The sequence below is a fragment of the Wolffia australiana genome, chromosome 2 (genome assembly GCF_029677425.1).
Source record: "Wolffia australiana isolate 7733 chromosome 2, ASM2967742v1".
In the NCBI taxonomy this organism is placed as follows: Eukaryota; Viridiplantae; Streptophyta; class Magnoliopsida; order Alismatales; family Araceae; genus Wolffia; species Wolffia australiana.
In genome coordinates, this window is record NC_135836.1 from 16,811,421 (window position 1) to 16,831,601 (window position 20,181).

At 40.5% G+C, this 20,181-nt stretch overlaps 1 protein-coding gene across 1 annotated transcript; it reads left to right on the forward strand.

The window, feature by feature from the left end:
- LOC144716379 (alpha carbonic anhydrase 1, chloroplastic-like) lies at positions 1-4,029 on the forward strand. Its single transcript, XM_078591497.1, has 6 exons — positions 1-76; positions 2,797-2,990; positions 3,088-3,194; positions 3,277-3,379; positions 3,457-3,579; positions 3,901-4,029. The coding sequence occupies exons 1-6, from the start codon at positions 1-3 to the stop codon at positions 4,027-4,029; spliced, it is 732 nt and encodes a 243-aa protein (XP_078447623.1).
- The last annotated feature ends 16,152 nt before the right edge of the window (positions 4,030-20,181 follow it).

Consider the following 20,181-nt stretch of genomic DNA (forward strand, 5'->3'; position numbering starts at 1 on the left):
ATGCGATGCTTGGAGCGTGTGCAGTCCAACCCGCCGTCTACTAATGTCAACTTTGAGGTGCGCGACGATTCCGGAGGTTAGGTGTGACCGTAGGCACTCCAATTCCGGGTCTTGAATCAGGGGATTTCTAAATTCAAGAGACCTCCTGAAATGTTTTGGAGTATTTTTAGCCACTTCTCCTCGATTTCACAGTAGCGGAAACATTTAAAGGAACTTAGTCATCAATCAAAGTTCTTACACCAAATTCACTAAGCACTTCCTCAATTTTCTCCTATTGTTATCTTGGCTTTTATATTCTAAAATATCATAGCATACTTCTTATTTTATTAAGATAAAAAATCTTTTTCCCTCTATCATTGCATAAGATTAATTAAAATTTTGACCTTAATATATCCCATTTATCATCGCCTGTCCTTCCCTGCCAATGAAAATTCTTAGATGGTAACAAAAAATACAAGAAAATTTCATTATCTACCAAGATCTTAAAATCCTGTGAGATATATAATTAATCTTAATCCTATAAATCTATAAATGCATATATAGTCTATTGTTTCTATCATTTGATTTCTCATCCTCTTTCCTCTCCATCCATCCTGTTATATCTTATGAAAATAAAATTCACTTATTCAATCTCTCCCAATATATTAACGTTCTTCAAATTATTACATGTATTTCCTATCTTGCTTATAACTTGACAATCAATTCAAATAAGGTCATACTATAGATATCCCTTGTAAGAATAATATAGTTATTATTTACTCACTTTATGTTATTACTGTATTATCTTAATTGAAATTTAAAATAAATGTTTCACTACCTACCTTACTCTTGTTTGTCATTGTAAAACTTTACGCATGTTTCGTCACCCTAAACATTCATGCATCCTAATTTCTTTAAATATACTAATCAGTATAATAATACGCAACTATCCTATCTTATACAAACCATAGTTATCCCTTCCTCTGTTTCTTAGTTACTCTTCTTATTACACACCATTTTTATATCATCTTAATTTAAACATCACTCTAATTACCCATTTCTAATTTAAACCTACCTTATCACTTTTTATTATCCTCTTTATTATTAATTTACCTATTATATTATTTTTTACATAACAAATGTCTCATATTATCAATATTATAACCTTTTTCTTTCTAATCCTATAAATAGACCCCTTTCAAGAGGCCAGTGCCCATACCAATAGCCTCCCTAACCACTACACACATCTGTGTGACTTCAGATAATTACAACTTATATTTGATAAAGTTAAATAAAATTTACGAGACATTCAAATAAACACCACACACGCTTATGTATGTTTTTGGCATCTCTAATAAATGATGACAACATTTGAAACCCCGTCACTTACATGAGTGAATAAGCTGATTTGATCAGCATCACCAATAGACGACATGGCCAAGTCAAAGGTGATAAGCCTTAAACTGATGTGTAATTAAAAACTGAAAATATTGGTTTAAATTTGGTCTATTAAGTTTATAAAAATATAAAAATATATGACAAGAAAGATTTCTATAACTGGGGAACCATCTATCTATAAAAACATTAGTTTTCTTTTTCATTAAAGATATTGAATAAAATATAGAAACAGAATTACTTCAAAACCTATTTCAATGGATATCTAGAATCTTATAACAATTCCTAGATTTTCCTTTTCAGTGATAAAAATTCAGGACTGTAATTCAAGTCAGGGTTTCAAATTAAACCGAATTTAAATTGAAAACAAAAATGATATGAGATTGAGTTTTGAACGCTAGGGGTTAAAATACATAAGACTAGAGAAACAAATTCAAATTCATGATGAAAAGAAATGGATTTCTACATCATGTTAAAAGGAGAGAAAACCTAAATATTCTATTGAATTGTGGATCAATTAAGATTCAAAATGCATAGAGATAATTGTGGGAAGTGATAGGGACGTAGATAATGGAGAAATTAGCGTAAGTAGTTTCAATAAAATTTTAAGGACCTGCAAGTCTGAGATAAGACTGAGGAGGATAAATAAGATAAAATGATAGTTTTGTTTCGTTTTGTCCATAGTCCATGAACTTAAAGTTTCTTCCCATTCAAAATCTCCAAGGGAATGTATTTCTTTCACATGCCTTGGCATTTTCAAAATAATCTGGTTACAATTCATAGATGATCCAGATACTTTTAGGGGATATTTTTACTACAAAAGCTGGTGTGTCTTTCCAAGCAAACTATGGTTGGCCCAACCTTCCATCATCTTTTTCCTCTTCTAATATTACTTTTCAATGCAAACTGTTTGAATTAATAGAAGATAAAAAACTCAGACTACCATTGAAATTTGGCTTGTCTGATTGTTTATATTTACCTTGTCTCCTCCATTGAAACTCAGACTACCACTGGATCTTTACATTGTCTCCTCCATGCATGCACAATCTGATTTGCTAGGAGCTTTTCTTGTTTTCTCTCTGAATCAACCTCCTCGTCAAACAGTTCCTATAAGCTCAAAAAAAAACTCTCATTAAGTTAAATAAAAATAACAATTAGTTTCAGCACCCTCACTCTACTGATTTTAGCATTAGGAGGGCATCCTGTTTTGGGCATTCAACACTATAACTACAGAAAAAACTAAAAAATAGAAATTATTTAGGAACAAAGTCAATTCAGTTTGTGACGTTCATTTCAGCCATAACATTATTTTTCCTAACTCCATTATTAGATAATGACATCTCGAAACTCATTAAGTCACACCAAAGACCAAATATATATATTTGTATATATCAATCCTAGCACTTTTTTAAAACCCCCCAGGCCGGACGAGGTTCTCATATGACGGAAATTCGGACCCACAAAAGTGGTCTGATCTGAGCCCCGAGTTCTTCCTCTGCTCTAACGGGACTCGCCAATCACCCATAGACATCAGCCGTTCTGCCGCCGTACGGGATCCCAAACTGAGGCCGCTCCACAGCATTTATGCCAAAGCCAGCGCCACGCTAGTTGGGAAGGTTATAACGTAATGGTGAGCAGCGGCTCCACCTTCTTTCTAAAAGCATTGAGGGTCCCCGGATTGTAGTTTTAAGGAAGAAAACACGATCATGACAGGTCAAGTACGGAGAAGGAGTTGGCGCCATTGTCGTCGACGGTGTCAAGTACAAGCTTGACCATGTTCATCGGCATTCACCCTACGAGCATATCATCGACGACATTCGGTGAGGAAAAAATCTCGTCTTATTGTTTCCCTTCTCCTTGTCCGTTTCTTTAGCGCCTAGGCCTTACACATCTGTCTTCTAGATATCCGGCGGAGTTGCACCTTGTCCACGTGAGTCCCAGTGGTGACCTCAGCGTGGTGGCTGTTTTGTACAAGTACGGCAGGCCTGATCCATTCCTGTCCCAGGTATGAATTATTCTCCTATCCTTCAGGTTAAGGGTAACCCCCGTGAGAGGGCTTATGACATGTGAATCCTCGTATAGCTTAAGGAGAAAGTGGCAGCACTGTCGAAGGCGGTAAAAACTGGGATTCCCAATGCCAACGTCACCGCAGGGCTTGTGAGGACAAGAGCCCTGATAAGCAGCACGAGCAAGTACTACCGCTATGTCGGTTCCCTCAATACGCCACCCTGTTCGTAGAACGTTATTTGGAACGTCATGGCCAAAGTAAAGCACTGTCCCCCCGTGTGCATGCGTCCGTGTATATCCTCGCCCAGTTTTCTTTTGTGTCCCTCGGGTCGTTCTTCATTATTCCGCCATGTCACTTGTTTATTCCTCCTATCTCGTTCAGCGATCCACTGTAAATCATAAGTTACTTTTTTAATATCACCTTTCATTTATTTATGTACTAGCTCTCTCCGACGTATCCCCCTTCGTTCTCTCTGTCCGTGTTCGTAACAGTAGCTCCCATCGTATCTTCTGTCACAGGTGAAGCAGATAAGCAAGGAGCAGGTGACCTCTCTCATCGATCTTCTAGAATATGATTGTCGCAATAACACGAGGCCCACCCAGCCTCTTCATGGCCGTCGCGTATTACTCTGCCACGGGGGTGTATGATTGAGCACTGGGAGGGGGAAACGGAATAAACCCAGAAGGGTAGTCGCAGCGTGGATTATAATGCCCAACAAGGATAAGGCAAAAGTCTTCGATAATAGGGCGCTTACTACGAAACGTCACGAACTCCGTTTTTCGTTCAAAAAGTAGCACAAACTTTTAGTTTTGTTCAAAATATAGCACACGCCAATCAGAAGACGCCATTTGGCGTCTTCTTTTTTTTGTTTGCCAGCGATGGTCCAGAAGCTGACGTGGAGTCCACCTGGTAGCCAGGTAGACTCCACGATGGCATCCACGCCAGGTGGACTCCACGTCAGCTTCTGGACTTCGCTGGCCGTTGCCACCGCTGCCCGTCGCGGACGGCCACCGCGGGCGCCCGTCTCTGGCCGCCGCCGCCCGTCGTCGCCCGCTGCCGCCGCCCCTCGCCGCCCGCCGCCGCCGCCCCTCGCCGGCCGCTGCCGCCGCTGCCGTCCGTCTCCGGCTGCCTCAGCCGTCGCCGGCCGTCCGTCTTTTTCTCGCCCTCGCTCACCCTTCCCGTTTTCTCCTTCTCATCGTCTCTACCTCTCTCCACTCGTTCTCTCTCTCTCGACCTCTCTCCCCCTCTCCTGCTCCTTCTCTCTCCCTCGCTCTCTCTCCTCTCCGTCTCACCCTCGCTCCCGCTAGTTCTCCGTCTCTCATCCCTCTCTCGTGCTCCCTCTCCCCCTTCTCTTTCTCGTTCTCTTGGTCTCCCGCGGTCGTTCTCTCCCCCAAACTCTTTCTCGCCCTCTTTCTCTCATCCCCTCTCTCTTTCTCGTTCTCTCTGTCTCTCATCCCCCCTCTCTTTCTCGTTCTCTCTCTTTTCCCCCCCTCTCTCTTTCTCGTCCTCTCTGTCTCTCATCCCCTCTCTCTTTCTCGTTCTCTCTCTTTTCGCCTTCTCTCTCTTTCTCGTTCTCTCTGTCTCTCATCTCCTCTGTCTCCCTTGTTCTCTCTGTCTCTCATCTCCTCTGTCTCCCTCGCTCTCTCTCTTTCCGCCCTCTCTCGACCTCTCTCCCCCTCTCCTGCTCCTTCTCTCTCCCTCGCTCTCTCTCCTCTCTGTCTCACCCTCGCTCCCGCTAGTTCTCTGTCTCTCATCCCTCTCTCGTGCTCTCGTTCTCTCGTGCTCCCTCTCCCCCTTCTCTTTCTCGTTCTCTTGGTCCCCCGCGGTTGTTCTCTCCCCCAAACTCTTTCTCGCCCTCTCCGTCTCACCCTCGCTCCCGCTAGTTCTCTCTCTCTCTCTCTCTCTCTCTCTCTCTCTCTCTCTCTCTCTCTCTCTCTCTCTCTCTCTCTCTCTCTCTCTCTCTCTCTCTCTCTTTAGCAGCGGAAAGTAAAATACAAGGTTTTCGCTTTAGATAATCCCGTCGTCTCTGATATTCATTGTTATTTGTTTCTTTTTCTCATGCGATTTCCAGCTCTGAAATATCGACGCTCGGAGGCCTTTCCAGAAAGATTTCTTTTTTATTTGAATTGGTTTCGGAGATCGGTCTGTAGGAATCTCAAAAAGCTGAAATGAGGGCCGTGGGTAACCTCCAAGGCTTGGATTAAGATGAATCTTTCGCTCAGACATGATTTGGAGATTCGAGTTATTTAAAACTTGTAGGCTACACAATCTCGCATCGGATTGATCCCTTAAAATCATGACTGATATTGTCGAGAGAATTGTGTTTTCCTCATCTTCATCTTAAAGTTAGTCAGAGGTTTCGCAGAAATATTTTAATCATTCCCAGAACAAATTGTTCACTTATATGATTATCATTCATTATAAAAAAACCAGAAATGTTCTTAAAATCAACTAAAGAGGAGTTTAATTAGGCCTATTGAAGCCCTCAATGGAGATCATCTTGACTTACCACCTTTCGTATGCAGAATTCTGAACTTTATGTTGCCCAGGTTTCTAAGATCATTCGTTGCATCATTGAGTGTATAAAGGTCTCTCCTTCGGTAATCTAAAAAATCTTAGACTCACCCATCAGGATTTATGTTTTCAAGACGTTACCTGAGATTCCACCTCTCAGTTCTTACATACTTTATGAGATACATCTCCTTTGCAGTCCAACCAGAATCTCAATAAAACTTGATTACAAGTGCGCAATCGATAAAGACGTCCTCGGCTACAACAATCAAACAATGGGTTTCTATTTTGCATTAACAAAGTTGTATGCCTATGATGGTCGCGAACTTAACGATCGCTATAAAACCTATGGCAATAAATCAATATTTCCACAAATCAATATCATCCCTCTCTCGTGCACTCTGTCTCTCGTGCTCCCTCTCCCTCTTCTCTTTCTCGTTCTCTTGGTCTCCCGCGGTCGTTCTCTCCCCCTAAATCACTTTCTAAATCTTGTCTCCCCATCTCTCTCTCCCACCTATCTCTATCTTTTGTTATGTCTCGTCTCTCCATCTCTCTTTCATCTATCTCCATTTCTTGTTATATCTTGTCTCCCCATCTATCTCTCATCTTTCCCCATCTCTATCTCAAGGTATATCTTGTCTCTCCTTCTCTTTCTCTCCCACATATATCCGTTTCCATAAATCATTGCGTACTGTCTCTCCATATTTCTTTTGTCTTCCTCCATCTCTAGTTATATCGTGTCCCCTCATCTTTTTCTCCCATTTATCTCCATCTCTTGTTATGTCTCCTCTCCATCTCTCTCATCTATCTCTCATCTATCTCAATTTCGTGTTATATCGTGTCTCCCCATCTCTCTCCCCATCTATCTCCATCTCTTGTTATGTCTCCTCTCCATCTCTCTCATCTATCTCTCATCTATCTCTCATCTATCTTAATTTCGTGTTATATCGTGTCTCCCCATCTCTCTCCCCATCTATCTCCATCTCTTGTTATGTCTCCTCTCCATCTCTCTCATCTATCTCTCATCTATCTCAATTTCGTGTTATATCGTGTCTCCCCATCTATCTCCATCTCTTGTTATGTCTCCTCTCCAACTCTCTCATCTATCTCTCATCTATCTCAATTTCGTGTTATATCGTGTCCCCTCATCTTTTTCTCCCATTTATCTCCATCTCTTGTTATGTCTCCTCTCCATCTCTCTCTCTCATCTGCCTCTCATCTATCTCAAGTTCGTGTTATATCTTGTCTTCTCATCTCTCTCTCCCATTTATCTCCATCTCTTGTTATGTCTCCTCTCCATCTCTCTCTCTCATCTGCCTCTCATCTATCTCAAGTTCGTGCTATATCTTGTCTTCTCATCTCTCTCTCCCATTTATCTCCATCTCTTGTTATGTCTCGTCTCTCCATCTTTCTCTCGTCTACCTCCATCTCTCGTTATATCGCGCCTCCCCATCTCTCCCTCCCATCTATCTCCATCTCTTGTTATTTCTCGTCTCTCCATCCCTCTCTCATCTATCTCAACTTCTTCTTATATCTTGTCTCCCCATCTCTCTCTCTCTCTATCTATCAGTCTATCAATCTACGGTATCGATGTGCATCTCTCTCCCATTTATCTGTGTCCTACAGGGTATGCGATGGAGGGCGGCATCTCGATGAGAGGTGAGTGGATGGAGAATATCGGATGGTATAAGCGGACAAATAAGTGAATAGCGGAGGATTGACGGACTTGGAATTGAATGGTATCGCTGCAGGGACGGCAATTCAACTGACCAAGGCGGGATACGCGGTCTACGGCGTAGAGTACGAAGGCCATGGAAAATCATCCGGCCTGTAGGGCTTCGTGGACAGCTTCGATGCCATTGTTAACGACTGCGACGAGAATTTCGCCGGTAGCTGCGGTGAGATTATGATGATAATGATTGATGAATGATGATTATGATGGATGATGATGGACGAGACTCCCTCCTTCTCGCCTGCTCTCTCACTCTCGCTCCCTCTCACTTCCCGTCTCCGGCTCTCCCTGTCACCCCCTCTCTCTCTGTTGCTCTCTCCGGCTTCCACTCTCTTTAGCTACTCCCTCTATCCCTCCATAACTCTTGCAGTCTCTCTCTCAGTTATTGATATCGATATTCCGCACTATCAATATTCGATATCGATATCGATATTCCCAGAAATCAGTTTTTGGATATTGATATCGATATAACTTGATATTGATATTCAGTATTTCAATATCCTGAAATATATAGGAATCAATATTCCCTATGCGACTTGTAACACTCGAGAACAAAGACGGGTGGCATACTAATACCTATAAAATATGCTGACTGATTAATATCTGAGTACTGACCAACAAATATCTGAGTAGTGAATTAAAATGAAGAAACAGTCAAACTTGGAACTTGGTCATGCTCTTTAACAATTTGCTGAATCCTCCCGAAGAAGACTGCGATCCCTGTATGATTGTTCAAGATGTGCTTAATATCTCAGGTTTACGGAAAATCGAGGATATAATGGAAGTTCAATATAAAACTCAATCCATACCTCGTATGCAGGTTGTGGCCTTGTATTGTTGAATGTCTTTCTATTGTGGCCGCCTTGGTTGCAGAGAGAGCAGTGCATTTGCACGCCTTTCTTGGTCAATCGTACACCACTGGGACCGGCTTCACTAGCGTCAATTCTTCTTCTGCGCTTTGGCCTTCCCGGTTGTTTCTTCGCCAATGGGGGGAAGAGGTAGCTTCCCTCATTTTTCCTCCACAGGTTTTTCCCATTCATCGGCGGAATACCATAACTGTAAGCTAGCTAGTATGAATCCCTCTTCAACCATTCGTTGACGTAATTAGTAGGGTCTGCTCGGATAAAGTGAATGCAAGCAATAGAATGCGGGCATGGAATGCCCATGATAGCCCAATATCTGCAGGTACAGTGTTGGGCACGCAGGTCAACCACGAATCCTTCTCCGTGTGTGCTAACCTCGAATTTAAGATAGCCTGCATGAATAACACTGCATGTCCTACACTTGAGTCTATTATCTTCGAGTACCCGTCTTATCTGAGGGCATAAGGAATCAGCACTCTCAGAGAATAACTCCCTCTTCTTCACTATACGCTCCATGACTGCCCTTCTAATGTATTCCAACATGTCGATGATAAGTTGAGACCTACTCGGCAAGATGAAGCTATTGAAACACTCAGACATGTTGTTATCAATAACCTCACATTTCGGCTTCTCAGAAATAAAAGCCCTGCAAAACTTTTGTACGCCTACCTCTATAAAATCTTGCGCAGCTGCTTCTTTCAATGTCTCCATTTCTCTGATAACCCTTTGGAATCCTTCACGGGTTGTGCACTTCACTGCTTTCCAAAATAGGTTCCTCAAGATGTCACTGGAGTGTCCCTTCTTCTTCCAATTTGAATAAATATGTCTTGCGCAATTCCTATGCTCCGCATGAGGTAACAAGCCTACCACTGCATTTGCTAGACCCTGCGAAATGTCAAAGCGTATCAGGTTTTTAGTGCACAACATTGGTTCTACCTTAACCAAGTAAGTCTTAAGATAGGTAGAATACGGCGAATGAGAAATTTAAATACCTTTTGCTGATCGCTTATAATAGTCCAACCGTAGCCATCAATAATTCTTAAATCAGTCATCAACAGGCTAATAAACCAAGTCCAAGAAGCTTGATTTTCCCCTTCTACCACCGCCCAAGCAATAGGAGTTTATTTATTTATTTAATTATTTAATATTAGGTTATGTATCAGATACGAGATACATATTCAAATGATGGTTTATTTAGATATAAATAGATTAATGAGATACAAAGATTTATATATCATAATATCTTAATGGAGAGTTTAAAAAATAGGTGTTGTCCAAATTTAGAAGAATTAGGTAGTTAGAAAGAGAGGATATATTTTAATTAACTACATAGAGAGAGGGGTGTTAACAAAAGAAAGAAGGATTAACAAGATTAATAAAGGCAAATGTAGGTATTTACTCTTATTATTTATCTTTATGGTTATCTTAGAATAATATAAATATGATTTATAAATAGATATACAATAGGCATTTTTCAATATTTTTCATCAGATAAAATCGAAGGAAAATTCAGCAAGATTCGGGAAATTATCAATGCACCGCTCTTGTTAGAAAGAGCGGTTGATGCCTCAATGGTCTATGAAATATCTCTGAATCCAACTCGATAAATGATTTAATCAAGACTAGTGTATACTAACATTATCATCATCATCCAGATCAAGTCATGGGAAGCTATCAGATTTGCCATGATTCTGGCGAGCAGGGATAGGGGTGATTAGCATCGGTGTGTCATTGATTGTCTTCCTTTGTGCTGGTGTAGATATGGGTTTTCCTCTACTCTTCATGGTGACTTCCTGAGTGGTTGAAGCCATTTGAGAAGTATCACACTCCTCGTCTTACTCATTTTGATGCGGGAAGGGTCTCTCTCCATTTCTTCAACTCCTGTGGTGAGAGATGATCCCTTTAGATCTTTGGAGTTCTTATATAAGATATGGGAAGGACCTCCCTTGTCTATAGATAGCATGGACGGGCCATGGGGGTCCTTATTGGCTGTTTGACAGCCTATGGCGGTCCCCGTCGGTAGAAAGCCGTTGTTTAGCTAGAGGAGGACAACAACAAAGGCCACAGATAACATATCTGCCCCTTGGACATTAGATATCATATTATCAGGAATTCACAGCTGCGATTATATGGCAGCCATGGACTCCTTTGACATACCACAAATCAGGCATGTAAATCAACATTTATTAAGGGGTTATGAAGTCATTTAATCAGATGAAGATACATTTTTATGTTAAATTCCATTTTTATGCAATTTTTCATCCATCATGCAAAATGTCCTATTTTTAATGAGTTTTCCATTGTTAAAAATATATATTATCAAATTCTTTGATTAAGTAAAAATAAAAAAATAATAAATGAAAATAATAATGATGATAGTAATAGTGATAATAGTAATAATAATAATAATAGTAATAATAATAGTAATAATAATAGTAATAATAATAGTAATAATAATAGTAATAATAATTATAGTAATAATGATAAAAGTAATAATAATATACATATGCATATAAAATAATTAAAAAATATAGGCACCTAAGGAGCCGCCAAGGCAGGCGCATCGTAGGCTCCACCCGCAACCACAGCCAAGGCTACAGCCGCAGGTGGCACCTGTAGCGCAAGCGCAGCCCAAGGCCAGCTCCTTAAAGCTGCCCTAGAGGTAAGACCAGCTAGCGCCCATGATAAGTAGAGGTTCATTTCAATTCGTTTGGATATGGATTGCAGAATTTATATCCCGCTCCCCTTTGAAAGCGGCAATATGAGATCGTTAAAAACCAAATTTTTGAAAGGCAAGAGAATGATGAGCCGCGATCTCAAGAAAAATACACTTAAAATCCAAACGGGCTTTGAGCCAACCTGGCCCAAAGACTGTATCTAAACGGGCCTTACTTAAAAGCAATGTTATAATCTTGGTCGTCGATCTTCTTTCGGAAGATCGAACGATCAAGATCATCTTTTAATTTTCTTTTTATTTTCTTCTTTTTCAGGTGACAGCTCATCGCGCAGCTCCAACGTGGATGAATCAAAAATGGGCATGTGGACATCCGAAGCTAACTTGGTGGAGCTGATGGAGCAGGTCCATCGGATATAAGGAGGGTCCACAGTTACCATTTAATCATCGCCGTTGATCCTTCTCATAGAGGATCGGACGGTCGAGAATAATCTTGACCGATGTCTTCCTCCTGCCACCGTCTCCATCACCGGAGACTTCACTTTGGTGACGAGAAGGCAGATTTCTGCCGATTTGTCTCCAGAGATGGAGCCGAAGTTGTCCCATACTTGTCAGAAAGGTCATTGGACTGTTCCTGACCTATAAAAATGATGTAAAATTGCTGGAAAAATGATCTTTTGCCGTCGAATTTGAATTGCATAATTGAAATAAAAAACAACGCAGGGGAAGATCCTTCGCCGTCTCATTTCTCCTTGGTCTCTCAGTCACGGCGGTGAAAGAGCTGTGGCCTGAAGGGAGATTAGCAAGAGAGAAAGGGTGGAAGAGGGAGAAGACTTTGTGAATTAAGCCAGGAAGACGACGCTGCCGAGCGACTAGATCTGAAGCCCACGGCAATCTTCCACTCGACTGCACAGTCTGGTAAGTCACAAATTTCATTCAACTAAGTCTTATCTTCTTAAACAATTTAATTAGAATCGACCAAAAACTCTTATGAAAAAGCATTCTTATTCATCCGAGCATTTCGTCGAACACGTGATATGCATGACTTCAACAAGAACTTTTAAAAATATTTTAAAATACTTTCCGACCAATTAAAAATATATAAGAATTTATCATCACATTTAGAATTTATAATTCCCACCCTAAATACGTCCTAAATTAAAAAAACGTTAAAACTTGATTTTCCACACATATAAATCCATCATTTTATTCTACTAGGCATTTTATCAAATAGGTTATGTGCAGGATTTGATTCTCAAAATTCTCCTATAAATCAATTTCTAAAAATTCTACAAAAAGTATCCTAAAATCACCAATCCATCTATATTGCATACATACAAAATTTGAGGTTGACATAAAATCTTTTGGTGGAACTTCTTTTATAAAATCATTTATAAATTGTTCCTTGTTCTCTCCTAGATATTACAACAAACACCTAGTGGTGTTTGGTTACTCTCCTACTCATTAGTTAAATTCAACTCTAAGAGTCAATCCCTTTGGAGATGACCTTACTCAAAAATATACATTCTTGAGTAAGTTTATACTTAAAAATTTTATTTGATTGAAGCGAAAACAGTAACAATGACAAAATTACACCCTATTTTCACCTTCGACAACCTTTAAGTTTGGTAGCCTCCAGCCATGTCATCAGCCATGTTAGTGGCTCTGTCAGCCTGTTTTTTGCTTCTAATTTGTTGATCACATGGTCCACCATTCACGTTATTTTTAAGATTGTGTCGTAAAATAAATAATATGATGCTCTCTTAATATCTCACCATCCAATCTTCTTAAGAAGATCAAATGGTCATGATTATATTGGCAACTTAAAACTAACCCAATATGACACAAGCTTCGAGTCGGGTCGGTCTAAAGCATGTTCATAATTCCTATGTAACTTCCTAAAGAATTTGGCCCATTGGGCCACGATCCCCTGTATTGCTTCTCGGCCTGCCCAATATGATGCCGAAAGAACTGGATTAAAGGTTATCCCTTATAGATAATCTTTAAAATTGAGAAAAATATTTGAATTATGATTGTAATATGAATTGAATTAATGAAATACCTCCCCTCTAGTGCGCATGGGGGGCAATCAATTTGTGCGTATTAGGCCTCATGAATGTGGCCCTTTGGTGGCTCCTTGTGCAGCCCTCGAGGGCTCCTTGTGCATCTCCATGTGCGGCAATGCTCGCCGGCTGCATGCTGGCCTGAACACCGCAAGAGCCTCACTCAGCTGCTGGCTCTTAGCCTCCTATAAGCTATTTTTTAATATCATTTTTCTAGAATTTATGCCCTACAAAATGTACAATACCCACTTGTGTGAGAATTCATTCCATTAAAAATAATATTTTGATACATGTTTTATTTGAGAAGGTATGGCCTTCGAAAGTTAGGTAGAAACTTCATTAAAAAGGGTGGTTTTAAGCTCATTCCAGAATAAATGTATGAAATGAGAATTTATACTAAAATGAAGATAACATCAATAAAATGGTGCACGGAATGACTCTGAGATGTGTATGTTTTCATGTCTCAAAATAGGTTCATCAAATACCCCCCTACTTAAACATTGCTAGTCCCTTACCAATGACGTATAACAAAGCCAGTGTTCTCTCATAATGATGATCGGTGACCTTGATTTCTAGTTCTCTTCAAATTGGGTTATCCAAAGTGGGTTAATTCCCCTCAGATTGAGGGTCATGCTCAAGGGCTTTCTTGCCACTCATAAATCTCACGGGTCAATTGGGCTACTTAAGAGTTGAGTCCTTTCTCAGTACACAAAGCAAAATTCAAGTTCTTCTCCTTTCCTTTGGTACTATAAAATACCTATTAACCCCACATTCTCGTTAAGCATGAAAACTACTGCCCACTCTGTTTGAGAAGATATGATTGTAGAACTCGATGCGCAACTTTTTTTCCTTTGAATTTTCTTTTGTAAGGTTATAAACATAAGTCATATAAATCATTTTATTCTCTGGGCCTTGCTCCTTTTACTGCTTATCAAAGTTTTTTGTCTACCAAGCATTTATACTTCCGTATGTAATTGAGCATTTGAGATTGCAGGATAAATATATGCAATTGTGTGGAGTTAGGTCATGGTTCAAGAAATTTACTGCTATCTCAAGATTAAAAAGTGAGATCTATAGCCAAAGAATGGCTTCATAAGATTGAATCGGTCATGATCATCAACCAAGTGCTATAAAGAATTGCACACGTCTTCTACTCAAAACAGGGACTTTCAATCATGATGGAAGCGACAGGTTTCCAACTTCATCCCTCTTTCTTCTTGGGTGGATCACCACATCATTCAGGATTGTCTAAGTCTTTTATTCACTCTATGTCTAACAAATTGTTGGCTTGGGGGTTAAAGAGATGATAACATGTAAGTGGCATATAAGATTATAAGGTACTCCATGAATCATGAATGAACTTAGATACTCTACCCTTGTATATCAATTAACCTGGTAAAATTAATGCATACAGATTAATAGTGTGAGTAGAAGGAACCCGAAATGTAATTCTCCTTGATTTTAAGACGACGTTAGCAGCTCCATGGTTGGTCAGCCTATTTCTCATGATAAATTGCTGAAATTCACCTCCTCGTCATTTTATTAGAAAATAAGGGAAATTCTCACCCTCGTGAATTCTTACTCAAACCATTTGCCCACGTTTGGGGCTGACTCTTTATCTAAAGGTTGTAATTCTATTAATTCTTCAGGTGGAAACTTCTCTCCTTTTATGTATTGCTGAAGCCTTTTTCCATTTACTTTGAATCTTTTCCCTGTCTTTTACACTTCTATCAGTATTCCCTAGGAGTTTGCCTGGGATAGCTTTAGGCGTGAGTTAAAGAGCCAAGCTTGATCATATATCTTGAAAGTCTTCCTTGATACAAACTTATCATGATAATTCTTCATTTTCCTGTTATATATTTTGGCACTCTCATATGATTCATCTCTGATTTCTTGAAGTTCGTGGAGTTGAAGAAGCTCTCTTCCTTGAGACCCCAAGGTCCATGTTGAGTTCCTTAATTGCCCAGTGTGCTGTATGCTCCAATTCTTGGGGTAAATGGAAATCCCTACCATAAATCAATCGAATAAGTGACATGCGATAAGGGATGTTGTAAGCCATTCAATATGTCCACAATGCATCCATTAACTTCCGATCAGGCCTCACTATCTTTTGTAAGATTTGCTTATTTTCTTCTTTGCTGACTTCCACTTGCACATTGGCTTGTGGGTGGTATGGCATTTGTGACTCCATGATGCACGCCATATTTCTTCAAGAGAGCTCTGGCATGTTGAATAGTGAAATGGAAGCCTCCATCACTAATAATTCCTAGTGGGCATCCAAATCTGGTCAGTATGTTTTCAAAAATAAATTTGACAACCACTTATGCTCATTTATTTTAGTAGGTATAACTTCAACCCACTCACAAAGAGTCTATACCAACCAAAATATACTTGTTTCCAAATGATGGAGGAAATGGCCCCATAATATCAATCCCCCATGCGTCAAATATCTCAACTTCTTTGATAGGATTTAGTTGCATCTTTTCCCTCTTTGAGATGTTTCTGAATGCTTAAAGAGTGTAGACCAATAGAATCCACGTTGTATAATGTTTACTCCAGTCTTTTATGTAGCAAAATGGCCCCCACACATTATTGAACGACACATGCTTAAAATGTGTAATTGTTCACTCTCTAGAACACATCATTGTAAAATATGGTCAGGTCCAAGTCAGTATAATTCTGGGTCATCCCAGATGTAGAATCTAATGTCACTAAAGATTTTATTCTTCTTCTCACTTCTCCAAAATTATGGGAGTACTTTTGTGGCTAAGTAGTTCACTATGTGCCCATACCATGGAGCTTCATTACGTTCAATAGTGAGAAAATGGTAATCGAGAAATTCTTCAACTATCTCCCTCCATATTCAATCATCATTGCTGACGTGATCTGAAACCAAGTTCTCACTTCCTTTACTATCCTTAATCTCCAAATCTAACTCTTCTGAAAGGAGTACCCATTGGAGCAGCTTGGGTTTTGCGTATTTTTTGTAGAAAATATATTTTAAACCCACAGGATTATTGTGTATGACGGCTTTGTCATTTAACAATTCCTGAATTTCTCCAATGCAAAGACAACAGAGAGAGATTCCTTCTCTTGGTTGTGTAGTTCTTTTTGTGCCCTTGAAGTTCTTACTTGTGTAGTAGATCAACTCTGGCTTCTTGTCCATTCTTTGGCCCATAACTTCTCTCACTACGTAATTTGAAGCATCAGACATGATTTCAAATGGCATGCCCCAGTTGGGAGCTTGGAGAATGAGGCCTTTAATCAGAGCTTTCTTCATGGCTTGAAACGCCGCCTCTACAACTTTATCCATTCCTAAATCTACATATTTTGCTAAGCAACATATTTTGCTACTAGTGACGTCAAAGGCTTGGGAATTCTTGAGAAATCTTTAAAGAATCTCTGATAAAATCCCATATGACCAAAAAGATTAAATGTCTTTGATGTTTTTTGGTAAGCAAAGATTTTGGATTACTTTTGTTTTTTGCTTTGTCCACTCCTAGCCCTTTTGGAGAGACAACATGACCTTATACCAAACCCTCTTCAACCATGAATTGAGATTTTTTCCATCTGAGAACCAATCATTTTTCTATCCATATTCGAAGACCTTTTCCAATCTGGACATGCATTCATCAAAGCTCATGCCAAAGATCAAGGACTTGTCCATAAGCTCCTCCATGCTTCCTCCTATTAGCTCAAAGAAGATTGTAGTCATGTATCTCTGGAAAGTTGTTGAGGCATTGCATTGCCCAAATAGCATATGTTTGAATGTGGATGTTCCAAATGGACATGTAAAGGTGGTCTTCTCTTGGTCATCTGGAAATATGACAATCTGTATATACCTTTAATGACCACCTAACAATAATAATATGATTGTCCTACCAACCATTGAATAATCTGATCAATTAAATAGACAAGCAAAATGGTATTTCTTTGTTGAGGAGTTGAACTTCTGGTATTCTATACAGACTCTCCACTTGGTAGGAAGTCTAGTTTGAATCACATCCCCTTCTTCATTTCTAACCACCATGATTCTGACTTTTTTAGGGGACCATCTTGCTTCGAAGACTCCATCGAACCAGTTCGTCGAACGAGAGCTCATGCGCGAGACCTAGCCTTCAGAGTACCCAGCCTCATCAATGGGCCACAAAGGTTTGACATTATCTTTCCTCATATTTTCGTTGTTTAGTAGGCCTTGTATGTCAGCCCCGTATGCGTTTGTTTTCTGTTTGTTCACACGTGGTTGGACCCCTCTCTGGACCTACACGTTTGTGCGTGTGTGAGCCCATGTGTGGGCGTGTTAGTGGGTTTCTATCTTCTATTAGGGGGCCCTAATTAATCTTAATTAGGCCTTCTACCCTTTATTTCTGAGGGGGAGGCCCATATTTGCTCCTATAAAAGGTGGGGCCCGCCCATAGGAATGAAAAAGAGTAGAAAAGATTTTAAAAATGTGATTTTTAGTGATTTTCCTGTATTTTTAGTCTTTTTTTAGATTTTGACATATTTACTAAAATGCCATTGCGAACATAGAGAGAAAAAAACCCTAGAGTTCACCAAAAACTGCCCCCCCTTCGCTAGAAACCTTCATTGCCGTTGTCTTCGCTAGAGCTCTACCGCTGCTGCCGGCGTCCTTCCCGCTCATGACCGTCGTCTCCGCGGCCGACCGCGCCGTCGCCATGGCCGTCTGGTCACTAGCCACGGCCGCAGCGGCAACATCGATCGCAGCTACCGCAGGCCGCCGACGCAAGCCACCGCCTGCGGCCGCCGTAGCAGCATGTGGCAGCTGCAACGGCCTGCAGCTGCCGCAGCAACAAGCGACCGAGGCCGCCGGAGCCGTTGCAGCCATCATAGTCGCAGCCGCCGCAACTGCCCGCAGTCGTTGCAACCCTAGCGGCCCCGCAGATTACTCAGTCCTACAGCAGTCCTAGTTGTCGCCGCAGCCTGCTGCGGCCGCACCAACCCTAGCGACCACTACAGCAGCCCGTCATAGCCATTGGCTGACAACCGGACCGTAGATTTCTTGGACATCGGATCTACGCTAGACGCGGTCATTGCCACCAAACTCGTCATCGTCATGCCCGTCTCCGTGCATAGCCGTGGCATCAACATGCGTCGTCATCACGCCTATGTGTTGCTCGACCTCCACTGCTGCTGAATCAGACACCGCTTAGGCCTACCGTTCCAAGTACGCTCATCAGCTCCCTCTCGACGTTATATTATTTCTTCCAGTGCCTCCGGACGTTTTCTTGACCGCAGGGGTTAGATTAGTGATAGATAGGATTCATCTTCCGAGGATTAGGATTTCAATCGGTACGTTCTTGGTTTGGACCGTCGAGGGCATGCGCATTAGCGGCAGTAACCGAGCTCGCACCGTCGTCCTTCAACCCGACGTTCAGATCATCGGGAGCCTTGTGGCATTTCCAGGTCTTGCTTGGCGTAGCCTCATGGACGTTGGTGTACGTCGATGCCATATTTATACTTCTCATCGATTTTATTGTCTCATTATCATTGACATTACATCATTATTTGTCTCTACTACATGACATGACTGCACTCGCCCTCCCTGTGGTGTAACACAAGCCGATCGATCTCGACGCCTGGCATGTTACATCAACTTCTGGTAGTCTATACAAACTCTCCACTTGGTAGGAAGTCTAGTTTGAATCACATCCCCTTCTTCATTTCTAACCAACATAATTCCGACTTTTTTTGGTACAACATGGATGGATGCTTTCTTGTAGCCACTTCATAATTTCATCCTTTGCAGCATCGCAACCCTTTGGGTTTAGTCGTCATTGAGCTTCCCTCACAGGCCTAGCATTATCCTCAAGCTAAATCATATGCATGCATACGGTTGGGTCTAGTCCTTCGAGATCAGTGGGTGACCAACCTAGAGCTCCACTATATTTTCACTTAGTAGGTTGAGTAATTTGTCCCCTTGGTCAGATGTAAGTCATGCAGATATGGTTAGTGGTTTCTCTTATCCTTGATCCAAGAAGACATATTTCTATGCCAATGGAAGTGGATTAAGTCCCATGCTAGGTTCAATATTTTGAATATAATGCATTATACCCCCGAAATTCCTGTCCTTAAAGGCCTTTCACACAAATGAAAGGAAATGTACACCTTCAGATGATTGAAACCTCAAATATTTGCTTCTCTTTTTTCCAATTTTTCTTCTCTCATCTTTCCACATTCATATTCCTCTTGATCAACCTGAAATCACTACACAAAGAGAAAATAATTCAAGACATACCAAGAATGGAGAATGAATCCTTGATTCTTGCTCTTCGCTTGGTCGCCTTGAGAGAGATGAGCTCAATGGGAGAAAAGCCTTGAAGGCCTTCTCTTTTCTAGGGAGATCTTGCTTGCAGAGAGAGTCCTTAAAAAGGAAATTGGTTGAGGAGACACTTTTCACATTCAAACACTAATGCCAAAAATAAGGGGATGTAATTCACTTTACGAGAGAGAGTAGGTGTCAGCATTAAATGCACATAAATTTTGAATTAAAGTGAGATGCCTTACCTTTCTTGTCATTTTCTTTCTGTTACCAGACACACCTTTGTGAAAAGGCAGTTCCAAGCAAGAATATGACATCACATGGTCCAAGCAAGCAAGAATGTAAATAGTATAAGATAAGAAGGTAACAAGGTCAACTTTGAACTTGTGGACTTCTATCTGATGTGCACAATCTACATCCTCTAATACTTGTCCAAAAATTATGAAAAAAACACTTTTAGAAAGTTTATTTTAATTGTCAGAACTTTATTTTGACAACTTTCTTTGATCTGATCTTTATATCAAACAATAAAAAAAGTACAATTAATTCATCTATGGTTGACATGAAAACGAGATGCAGAAATTAGTTTAAATTTGATCCAACTCAATCTGCAGCATTTCTATCCATATAACTATTTATTAAATTCTTTGGAGCATTCATTTATATTAGAGAAACT